The sequence below is a fragment of the Nematolebias whitei genome, chromosome 14 (genome assembly GCF_014905685.2).
Source record: "Nematolebias whitei isolate Nwh7 chromosome 14, NemWhi1, whole genome shotgun sequence".
Classification (NCBI taxonomy): domain Eukaryota; kingdom Metazoa; phylum Chordata; class Actinopteri; order Cyprinodontiformes; family Rivulidae; genus Nematolebias; species Nematolebias whitei.
The window spans coordinates 181277-193251 of NC_056511.1; the positions used below are offsets into that span (position 1 = coordinate 181277).

The following is an 11975-nucleotide window of genomic DNA, read 5'->3' on the forward strand; positions in this document are numbered from 1 at the left end:
TTAAATTTACAGCTCTCACTTTGTGTTGTTGTGATGATGATGATGGTGCTCCTGCTGACTTGAGATGATGTCATTAATAAACAGTATAAATAGTAGTAAAAGTACTTTATTAAAGCTTGCTTTACATTTTACATATTTTATAATAAATTGTTTGGAAATTTATTTTTGCACAGTTCACACTTATTTTGTCATCTGTTGTGATTTTAACTAGAAACAGTTTCATTTAAATGAACATTTTAATCAATGAATTACAGTTTTACAATAGTTGTCAGGCTACAATCAGCTCAGTTATCAGGTACTTGGTGCCATAAAAAACAACAAATACAACAATTATATTCAGGTCTCTCTTGTAAATGAGTCCTCGTGGCTCAATGGGACGAACCTGTTTAAATAAAGGTTGAATTAATATCTTCTATAGAAATCAAGAATTCATCCAGATGTTCTGAGGTAAGCTGGAGCAGATCTGAACTACAGGCATGGAGGACAAGGTGGAGCATTATCCTGCAGAGAACATCAGAAACAGCTTTATAACAGGTGTTACTCTGATCTTTTTTTAACGTTATAAAACACTGACATGGCTATATTGATCATTGTATTGCATATACATTATTTTTCTAACAAATATGTGTTTGCAGTCTCGTTTCCTTCTAAAATTTAATGATAAATGTATCAGCTGCTTCTAAAAATGCTTTGATAAAATGCATAGTCTGTGAAATAATCAGTAATCAGTTAAGTAATCAGTTCGTTACTGCTCAATAATTACTGAAAGACGTCAGGTAAAGTAAGAAAAGTCGATTTTTGTGTTATGTTGCGCCAGCAGCCGCTCAAACTGACTGACAGCGATGAGCTGTTTGGAACTATGGGGAGCTGCATGAACCACGTGACCGCGTATCGGCGAGTTCAAAGAGTGTCGCAACTCTCTCTTTACAGGGCTCTGGTGTCTCCCCCCCCGCCCAAAAAAAACATTATCTCCCGTCCACACGGTGGCGGTAGTGCACCTTACAGTTGGTCTGACAACCACCATGAAACAAAAAGGAAGAAGAAGAAGTAGTTTGCGCATGCTCAGACTCGATCTGGGTTCTGGTTCTGGCGAAGATGGCGACGCCGGTTGATCTGGAGTTAAAAAAGGTACGGTCACCCTCCGTTACTCTGTACAGGTGCGCTCTCAGGTTACCTGAGCGTCACGCGATCTCTGTCCTACAAACGGCGCTAACTGTTAGCACGTCGGAGTTACTCGTGGTTAAAACGAGTCTAGGAAAGCCAAAAGTACGGAGGCCGACAGGTGCAACTGCTAAAAGTAGGCTTGCCCCTTCCAGAAATTAAACTAAAAGGGATGCCACCACCACAGATATCATATAATAACTAGATCCAGCATTGACCTGTATCGCCTGTTGGCGCTGTAGGGCCGCCATCTTGGAACGGTCGCCCGCTCCACTCAGTGTGACCTGTTTGTCAGGAGCAATGAAGAATCTGTTGTTGAATCAGTCAGAGCTGAATCTAAACTCATTCTCAGGATTTGTTCCTCTGTAAATCTCAGGAGAACAGACATTAAAGATGAACACATGGTTCAGTGTTTTTAAATATTCTTGGTGGGGTTAACATTAACACTAATAAAATATTACTATGACACGTTTGCAAAACTCACAGTCACTGATACATTTTTATTAAGATATATATATATCTTAATAAAAATGTATCAGTATATATATATATATTCATTCAACCTTTATTTAGACAGGTAATCCCATTGTCCAACATATACATACACACAATTATATCTATTTTATATATAACCACATATTGCCACCATATATATATATACACAGACATTATAATTTCATTATCATATATATATGTAATCTCTATTATTTTTACTGTAGTTTATCGTTGTCATTGTTTACTTTTATTCTTGTCTGTAGTTTATATGTTCTGTCTGGAGCAGGTCTCTTGTAAACGAGTCTTTGTGGCTCAATGAAGCCAATCTGTATAAATAAAAGGTTGAATAAATCATTATGTATGTATGTATGTATAAATATATATATATATATATATATATATATATATATATATAAATAAAACTAACAGGTCTTTGAGGGCCAGAATTGTTGTTGATTGGCAGGTGTTCAAATACTTATTTGCAGCAGTAACACAAATAAATTGTTTTAAAAAAATCTTACATTTTGATTTCCAGATTTTTTTAAATTTAGATTAGGTCTCTCACAGTGGACGCACCTAAGATGAAAATTTCAGACCCCTCCATGATTTCTAAGTGGGGGAACTTGCAAAGTCGCAGGGTGTTCAAATACTTATTTTCCTGAATGTACCTTGTGTCCTCAATGTTTTCATATTGGAGTGATACCTCGTCTCATCCATCCATCCATTCTCTTCCGCTTTTCCGGGGTCAAGTCGCGAGGGTAGCAGCCTAATTATGGAGGCCCAGACTTCCCTCTCCCAAGCCACTTGGGCCCGCTCCTCCAGGGGAATCTCAAGACGTTCCCAGGCCAGCTGAGAAACATAGTCCCTCCAGCGTGTCCTGGGTCTTCTTCTAGGTCTCCTCCCGGTGGGACGTGTCCGGAACACCTGACCAGGGAGGCGTCCAGGAGGCATCCTAACAAGATGCCCGAGCCACCTCAAATGGCTCCTCTCGATGTGGAAAAGCATCGGCTCTACTCTGAGTCCCTCCTGGATGACCAAGCTTCTCACCCTATCTCTAAGGGAGAGCCCAGACTCCCTGTGGAGAAAACTCATTTCGGCTGCTTGTATTTGAGATCTCGTTCTTTTGGTCACAACCCAAAGGTCATGACCATAGATGAGGGTAGGAACGTAGATTGACCGGTAAATTGAGAGGTTTGCCTTTTGACTCGGCTCTCTCTTTACCACGACAGACCGGTACAGCGCCTACTTCACTGCCGACACTGCACCTATCCGCCTATCGATCTCATGCTCCATTTTTCCCTCATTCGTGAACAAGACCCCGAGATACTTAAACTCCTCCACTAGGGGTAGGACCTCCGACCCGGAGAGGGCACTCTACCCTTTTCCGTCTCAAGACCATGGCCTCGGATTTGGAGGAACTGGTCCTCATCCCGGCTGCGTCACACTTGGTTGCAAACCACTCCAGCGAAAGCTGTAGATCACGACCTGATGAAGCCAATAGGACCACATCATCTGCAAAAAGCAGAGATGCGATCCTAAGGCCACCAAAACGGATCCCCCTGTAGTTAGAACACACTCTACGGTCCCCCTTTTTGAATAGGGGGACCACCACCCCAATCTGCCAATCCAGGGGAACTGCCCCCGATGTCCACGCAATATTGCAGAGTTGTGTAAGCCAACAGATCCCCACAACATCCAGAGCCTTAAGGAACTCCGGGCGAATCTCCTCCATCCCTGGGGCCCTGCCACCGAGGAGCTTTTTAACCACCTCGGTGACCTCAGCACCAGAGATTGGTGAGCCCGACCCAAGGTCCCCAGGCTCTGCTTCCTCAGTGGAAAACGTGCCAGTGGGATTGAGGAGGTCTTCAAAATATTCTGCCCACCGACCCACGACATCCCGAGTTGAGGTCAGCAGCACATCCACCCCAGTCTGCCAATCCAGGGGAACTGCCCCCGATGTCCACACAATATTGCAGAGTTGTGTAAGCCAACACAACCCCACAACATCCAGAGCCTTAAGGAACTCCGGGCGAATCTCCTCCACCCCTGGGACCCTGCCACCGAGGAGCTTTTTAACCACCTCGGTGACCTCAGCACCAGAGATTGGCAAGCCCGACCCAAGGTCCCCAGGCTCTGCTTCCTCAGTGGAAGACGTGCCAGTGGGATTGAGGAGGTCTTCAAAATATTCTGCCCACCGACCCACGACATCCCGAGTTGAGGTCAGCAGCACACCATCTCCAGTATAAATAGTGTTGGTGGTGCACCGCTTTCTCCCCCTGGAACATCGGATGGTGGACCAGAATAGCTTCAAAGCCGTATGGAAGTCATTCTTCGTGGCCTCTCTGAACTCCTTCCACGCCCGAGTTTTTTGCCTCAGCGACCACCCATTCCGCATGCCACTTGGACTGCTGGTACCCATCAGCTGCTTCTGGGGTCCCATGGGTCAAAAAGGCCCAATAAGACTTCTTCTTCAGCCTGACAGCATCCCTCACCGCCGGTGTCCACCGCCAGGTTCGAGGGTTTACCGCCACGTCAGGCACTGACAACCTTCCGACCACAGCTCTGATAAGATAAAATTGAAGTCCCCCAGTAGAATAAGGGAGTCCCCAGGAGGCGCATTCTCCAGTACCCCCTCCAATGACTGCAAAAAGGGTGGTTAATCTGAGCTGCTGTTTGTCGCATAAGCACAAACAGTCAGAACCCGTCCCCACACGTAGGCGGAGGTTGGCTACTCTCTCGTTCACCGGGGTGAATCCCAACGTACAGGCACCAAGATGGGGGGGCAACAAGTATGCCCACTCCTGCTTGGCGCCTCTCGCCAGGGGCAACTCCAGAGTGGAAGAGTGTCCAACCCTTCTCAAGGAAACTGGTTCCAGAGCCATGCGTTGAGGTGAGTCCGACTATTTCTAGCCGGAATCTCTCACCCTCACACACCAGCTCAGGCTCCTTCCCCACCAGAGAAGTGACATTCCACGTCCCAATAGCCAATACCTCGTCTCAGTGTTTTATTATAAGAGTGATACTTTGTGTTCTCATTGTTTTCATATTGGAGTGATACCTTGTGCTCTCAGTGTTTTGTTATCAGAGTGATACCTTGTGTCCTCAGTGAGTGATACCTCGTGTTCTCATCATTTTCATATCAGAGTGATACCTTGTGTCCTCAGTGTTTTATTATCAGAGTGATACCTTGTGTCCTCAGTGTTTTATTATCAGAGTGATACCTCGTGTCCTCAGTGAGTGATACCTTGTGTCTTCTCCGTTTTGTTATCAGAGTGATACCTCGTCTCCACTGTGTTTTAATATCAGTGATACCTTGTGTCCTCATTGTTTTTATATCAGAGTGATACCTTGTCTCCTCTGTGTTTTATTATCAGAGTGATACCTCGTGTCCTCAGTTTTAATACAAGAGTAATACCTCTGTCCTCAGTGTTTTAATATCAGAGTGATGCTGCTTGTGTTCACAGGCCTTCTCTGAGCTGCAGGTGAAGATGATTGACACACAGCAGAAGGTGAAGTTGGCCGACCTTCAGATCGATCAGCTGACTCTTGTTCAGAAACGCGCTAAGCTCACGCACACGGAGGTCGCCCTGATGCCTGACAACACACGACTTTACGAAGGCGTTGGCCGTATGTGAGTCTGCTCACCTGCACAGGTAATGTCAGTCAGTACCTGATGTCATGTGACCTGTTTGCTGTTTCAGGTTCATTCTTCAGACAAAGGAGGAGATCAACAACCTGCTGAGGGACAAACAGAAAACTGTTGATGACAAGATCAAAGAGCTGGAGGTAACTCCAGCACCTGTTCCTCACCAGAGCAGATGTCCTGACTTTCTCACCTGTACGTCTCATGTGTCTACTTCACCTGTGTCTCGCAGCAGAAGAAGGTGTATCTGGAGCGCAGCGTCAAAGAAGCTGAGGACAACATCAGAGAGATGCTGCTGTCCAGGAGAGCTCAGTGATTGAAGTCATACCTGTTTCTGTTACCTGCTTATAATAAACTCCAAAAGTTCCCCCAGCTTCCTGTTTGTGTCTACTACTTTTTTTTTATCTTTATTTGCATCAAAGAATAACTAAAACACAAGTGAACATAGCAATGAAAAGAAGAAGGGCCAGGGGGAGCATAAATTCAACAACATAATAAAAGGAAAATTGCAGTCATATTATTCTTGCAGGAAGAAAACAATTTTACAAAATGTAACATTTGTGCCAAGAAGTCTCAAGTAAAAAAAAATCTTTAATACAAAAGATCGTCCTGATGCATGCTCAATAATCCAGGTAGAAAAATCTAAAAAAGTTCAATCTGGTCCTCTGGACATTCCAAAAAAATGTAGAAACGTTTCGTCTCTCGTCCGAGAGACTTCCTCAGTCTGAGGTGCTGTTTTCAGCTCAGTCTCTTAAATAGCACCTTCTCAGGTGAAGGCTGCACAGAAATCTGTCGGAATCAGTCTCCCCACCATCACAGACATCTACACCTCCAGATGCAGGAAGAGGGCCACCTGCATCATGAAGGACCCCACTCACCCAGCACACACACTTTTTGCCCCACTCCCCTCAGGAAGGAGGTTAAGGAGCATTAAGTGTAGAACCACTAGACTGAGGAACAGCTTCTACCCTGAGGCTGTTAGACTCATGAATCTATAACTAGAATAATCACTGTGAAAAACCATATCACGGTGCTGCTGATCTGTTTCATGTTGCTGCTGATCTGTTTCAATGTTGATGTGTTCATGCGTGCACATCTGCTCACAGACTCATGTTCATGTTTGTGCTGATGTTCAATGTTTTATGTTATGAGTGCTTAGTGTATATTTAGTTGATGTTTTTCTTAGTTCATATCTTAGATGTTATTACTGTTTACTCTGACTCTGACTTAGTTTCAAACAAGGAGGCAGGAGAAGTCACAGTTAGGGCTGAGTGTTTCCGTTCCATGAAGAAGAACCAGAAGCCCCATTGTTTGAGTGTAAGTCAAAGGGACCCGACATGTTCACTACAGGGCTGTGTTTTAAGAAGCTAGTAGGACTTTGAAGAAGTACACATTTTATATATGATAGTCAAACTAAATCACATAACATTAACTGGCTACACAAGTTATCTCTGATTGATTAAAGCAACAAAAAAAGCCCAACTTGTGTTTATTTTATTTATTTATTTCTGAGGTACACAAAGGAACAGTTGCTTCAGGTTTGTTATTTTCAAATCAAGTTTCTGTGAATTCTGTCACTGCACAAAAAAAAAAAAAAAAGAATATGATTGAACTGCGGCAGCACGGTGGTGCAACTGGTAGAGCTGCTGCCTCTCAGCGAGCAGGTCCCTGGTTCAAATCCCGGTCCAGGGGCCTTTCTGGGTGGAGTTTGCATGTTCTCTCCGTGCATGCGTGGGTTTTCTCCGGGTGCTCCGGTTTCCTCCCACAGACCAAAAACATGCATGTTAGACTGATTGGTAACTCTAAACTGTCCCTAGGTGTGAGTGAGAGAGTGAATGGTTGTTTGTCTCGTTTGTCTCTATGTGTCCCTGTGATGGACTGGAGACCCGTCCAGGGTGTCCCCCGCCCCTCGCACAGTGATTGCTGGACATGGGCACCGGTGACCCCCGTGACCCAAAAATGGAAGAAACGGGTAAAGAAAATGGATGGATGGATGATTGAACTGCATCAAATGGAACCTGGGTTGTCATGTAATACATAAACTTAGGGAGTATCAGAAAGAATATAACAGTGATGGTTCTCACAGAAATGAGATTGTGTTTTGAGTTCTTTTTAGTTTAATGAGCAAAGTGAGCTTAGACAAAATATATTTTAATATATTTTACATGCTAAAGGTGTCTTAACACTTTTTCTCATTTCACTTTGATCATTTTTAATGATTACTTAAAAGGTTTTTTAATGGTTTTATAATTATGGTTGTCTTTTTATAATAGCACTTGGAGCTGGTACATTTTGGTCTCTTAACAAATATTTGGTATTGTACACAGATGGTGCTGAGGGAATCAAAGCCGGTGGAGTTTCAGGGGTGCCAGTGCACCTGTGTGGCAGGTACAGTCTTGTGCAGCCATGTGGCAGCTCTGCTGTTCCAGACGGCTCACTACTCCCAGTTCAAGCTTCCAGCTGTACCTCCAGTCCGAAGCTGCACAGATACCCAACAGAAGTGGCATAAACCAAGGACAATGGTAACTACATATACATGAGTCTTTAATCCTGTTTATGAATTTTAGTTCAATATTTACAGCAATGTTGTTTTTGGATGCAGGGCATAAAACCTGGTCCAGTAAATGACATGGTCGTCCTGTCAGCAAGACCAAGAGAGAGGAAAATCTTTGAAGGAATTAGGTTTGTTTTAATTTAAAGACCACAGACACACATGCACAATAACACACATGCACAATTTTTTTAATTTAATTTAAAAACAAAACAGAACACATATGTACAACAAAAACTTAATTTAACCATTTAAGTTTATTTTGTGGGCAGCACGGTGGTGCAACTGGTAGAGCTGCTGCCTCTCAACGAGAAGGTTGCTGGTTCAAATCCCAGTCCGGGGGCCTTTCTGGGTGGAGTTTGCATGTTCTCAGTGACCCAAAATGGAAGAAGCGAGTAAAAGATAATGGATGGATGGAAGTTTATTTTGTACTATATTAGAAATACTTTAAAAATGCAAATAAGTAAATAATTCAACTTTGTTTTTAAACAAGACAATAATTTGAATCCCTAAAATACAATAACATAGGCTTCATTTAATATTAATTTTATCATTTGAATATTCATTTCTTGTTTATGACAGTTTTCTTTTTCTCCACAGAAGCAACTTGTATAAAGGTGCTACCAGCCCTCTTCCACTCATCTCCACCCTAAGGATACAGGATGTGTACAAGGGACTTCCAGCTGAAGAAGCTCCAATGATAACCACAATGGCTGTCTCCAACGATGTCCCTCTTGTTGACTCTTTGTTTGGTCCGGTACAAGAGGGAAGCGTTCGGTCATATCAGCTGCCAGCAAGGATAGTTCCCAGGACCCGTCCACACCAAGACGCCCCTTCTCCCCCACAGCTTCCACTCTTCAATTACAGGCTTGAACCCTCCACCTGTGAGTATGTATGTTCAGAACAAGAGCACCACCATATGACGTCCCTTGAGACAACATTAGAGATGTCTCACAAAATTGAGAGCAGCACGCGGAAGCAGAGTTTCTGTGCAGAGTGGCACCAACTAAGAAAGTGTCGTGTTACCTCAACAAGATTTAGGGAGGTCTGTCACACCAGGGGTGACAGCTCTTCTGAAAATCTTGCCAAAAGGCTTCTGAGACCCTCCAGTCAGACTGCTGACCTGCGGCGGGGGCTTGCCTTAGAGCCAACAGCAGTAAAGGAGTACTGCAGGGTAAGGGAAGTCAACCACTACCCCTGTGGGTTCCTGATCCATCCTGACGCACCATGGATGGGGACATCACCAGACAAAATTATTTACGATCCTGAGGAGCAACAACCGTTTGGCCTTTTAGAAATAAAATGCCCAAATGTGACAAGCTGGGTGGACTGCTGTTACATAATGATTAGGGATGGTAGGCAGACACTCAAACGAACACATCCATATTACTGGCAGATCCAGGGACAAATGTTGATTTCAGGGTGTGACTGGTGGGACTTTGTCATTTACACAGAAAATGACATGTTCATTGAGAGGGTTCCTCGTGACATGGAAGTACTGCAAACCATAAAACAAAAGGTTGACCATTTCTTTTTTTATTTTTACCTCAGTGCTTGCCTGGTCAATTAAAGTGGCATTGTAAAGCAAAACCTTTGAATATACGTGATTAAATATATTGTTAATACCTGAGTCATGTTCCTTTTATTTTATTTTAGTTTTAATCAGTTAGAGTTATTTCTGTTTAAGGTCTGATACAATTTATTCTGTATGAAATTTGCTACTTGACTGTCGTAATCATACCCTCTTTGCAAACTGTTTCTGTTTCAACATTTTGTGCTCTAGATGAGTGGCATTATTTTTTTTATTTTTTTTAGCAAGAACAGTTGATACTTTTTGGAGTTCCAGGAAGAGCCATTGTTAGTGCATTTAATTATAAGATTAACAGCATATTACTTAAAATAAAATAGTTTTCATGTATTTATTCATTTTATTAATTCCTATTATATTTATATATATATAGATACCAAAAGAAAAAAGCAAAATCATGAATGAAAAAGAGTAGAAACTTATATCTGCCCCTGTAATCATGCTACGGTACTTTGCAGGCATTTGAAAAGATGCATTTTAATGTCCCACATTAAGGCTTGACTTATATGAAAAAACATTATATAAGAACTGATGTAATGGAAAAAAGTATAAGAAATGTAGATATTTATGAATATGATTTACTTTTATTTAAATACAAAAGTAACAAAATGAAAAGTAAATATATAGTATACTTTCTTGCTATTACTCAGATGTCAGGCTTCTTTGCCCAGGCCTTTACTAGTGGGCCATTTTCATAATTTGTGAGTAGACAAGCAACAGTGAACAGTTGGTTGATTCTCCCAAAAGCACCTAGGGGAATTTCAGAGTCAAATAACTTGTGCTCTTTGACTCGGCGAATGAGGCGCTCCACATGCACCCTGAGGCGTGCTATGGCCTGGGTCTCTCTAACTTCCACTGCAGACATCTGAGACCTGCCAGAGAGAAATGCTGGCCTGTACACTTTGCAGGGGACAATGTCATCAATAAGAAAGCCTCTGTCCACCATAACAGCCATCCCTGGTTTTAACAGGGTGAGGAGACCAGATTCACGTGTGACCTGCTTGTCACTGATAGACCCAGCATACAGTCCTGAGATGAATGTCACTGCCCCACGAGGTGCAATCCCAATCAGCCCTTTCAGAGTGCAGTGGGATTTATAAGATGAAAGCACCTCACTCTGGAGGAGAGGGGAAGATGGGCACCGACACTTCAGCTCAGTGCAATCAAGGATGACTGTAGTGTCAGGGTAGTCTTTGAAGTCTGCTGGTAGATTTTTGCGTATCTGGTCCTCCGGTATCCAGATCCTAATAGAACCTAATACTGTCAATAAAAAGTTGCTCCATGTTTTCACGATCCGGCTGACTGTGGACTGATGGACACCGTACCGGTCAGCAAGATCCCGTTGCTTGGATCCAAGGGCAAGGTAATTTAAAAACATAAAGAACTCATCAATGGGCTGCAAAGTACAAGTTGAGGGAGTGGAGTTGAGGGCAGTTCCTCTCAGTCCTTGCAAACACTGACCATGGATGGCAGAGAGGGCTCAATCATGGCCCAGAAACGCATCAGGAGGTCATATGATGCAAACCTTAAAATAAAAAAAATACCATAACAATTAGTGTTCATGTTTAACTACACAGCATAATCAAAAACAAATTAAACACCAGGCCTCGTTTTGAGCACTACGCTGTAATACATATGATCAATTTACAATATATATATATATTCACATACAAATAAATAAATAAATAAATATATATATATATAGGCACATAGACACAAACATATATACATACATACATATAAATATCTATATAAATATATGTGTGTCTGTATATATATATATATATATATATATATATATATATATATGTGTGTGTGTGTGTATAATTTTATATTTAAGTTGCATAAAATAATTTTATAGTCTGTGTGACACAAACGCACGCACACACACACCTACCTTGTGAAGAATCTAATGTCCTTGTCGGAGGATGCAAAACGGTGAATGCTGAACCGCTGCCTCAGCGTCAGGCTCTCAACCTGTTCCCGTAGCTGGCGGATTTCCTCCCGGAGATGATTATTTTCCTCCACCACTAAATCCACAACTGCAGGGTCTGGACTAGCAGCATATTTGTGATCCTTAAGGACGTCTACACTGGCTGTTGTGCCATCTTCCTCCTCGCTGTCTTCTGGAGGTGGTCTTTCTCTTCTCTCCCAAACTCCGGGTCTTGGAGGTGTAAAGAAGTAATTATTCCACTCAAACAAAGCAGGTACAGCTCCCTTTTTAACCTCCGTCTTCCCATTTCTGATGCTGGCTGTTGAATGTCCTCAGGTTTGAAATGCCGACTACATATGCGAGTGTGAGCTTTTATAGCTAAATTTTCCCTGCGGATAGCCACGATCCATTGTCGCCTTAACTCATCAGCAGGAAAATGAAAAAAAACTAACTACTCTGTTGTACCTACTGGTTAGTGGACACAACGGCACACAACAGAACTCACTTGTAGTACCAGTAGCTCGCAGATGTTTTACTTTTAGAGTCTTTTTCATGTCTACTTCTAGGAGCTAATGATAAAAACAATAAAAGAAGGTAGGAGCCG

At 42.7% G+C, this 11975-nt stretch overlaps 1 protein-coding gene across 1 annotated transcript; it reads left to right on the top strand.

Moving 5' to 3' along the window:
• Positions 1 to 1059: 1059 nt before the first annotated feature.
• Positions 1060 to 5671, top strand: pfdn1 (prefoldin subunit 1). The gene is made up of 4 exons (XM_037687190.1): positions 1060 to 1128; positions 5121 to 5287; positions 5358 to 5442; positions 5532 to 5671. Exons 1-4 carry the CDS (start codon positions 1096 to 1098, stop codon positions 5613 to 5615), a joined length of 369 nt encoding a protein of 122 aa, XP_037543118.1. The 5' UTR covers positions 1060 to 1095; the 3' UTR covers positions 5616 to 5671.
• The last annotated feature ends 6304 nt before the right edge of the window (positions 5672 to 11975 follow it).

Excerpts from the sequence above, each read along its gene's own strand:
- pfdn1 (XM_037687190.1), top strand. The coding sequence starts at position 1,096 with ATGGCGACGCCGGTTGATCTGGAGTTAAAAAAG. Across the intron at positions 1,129-5,120 it reads TTGATCTGGAGTTAAAAAAG|GCCTTCTCTGAGCTGCAGGT; the intron begins GTACGGTCACCC and ends TTGTGTTCACAG. Across the intron at positions 5,288-5,357 it reads TACGAAGGCGTTGGCCGTAT|GTTCATTCTTCAGACAAAGG; the intron begins GTGAGTCTGCTC and ends TTGCTGTTTCAG.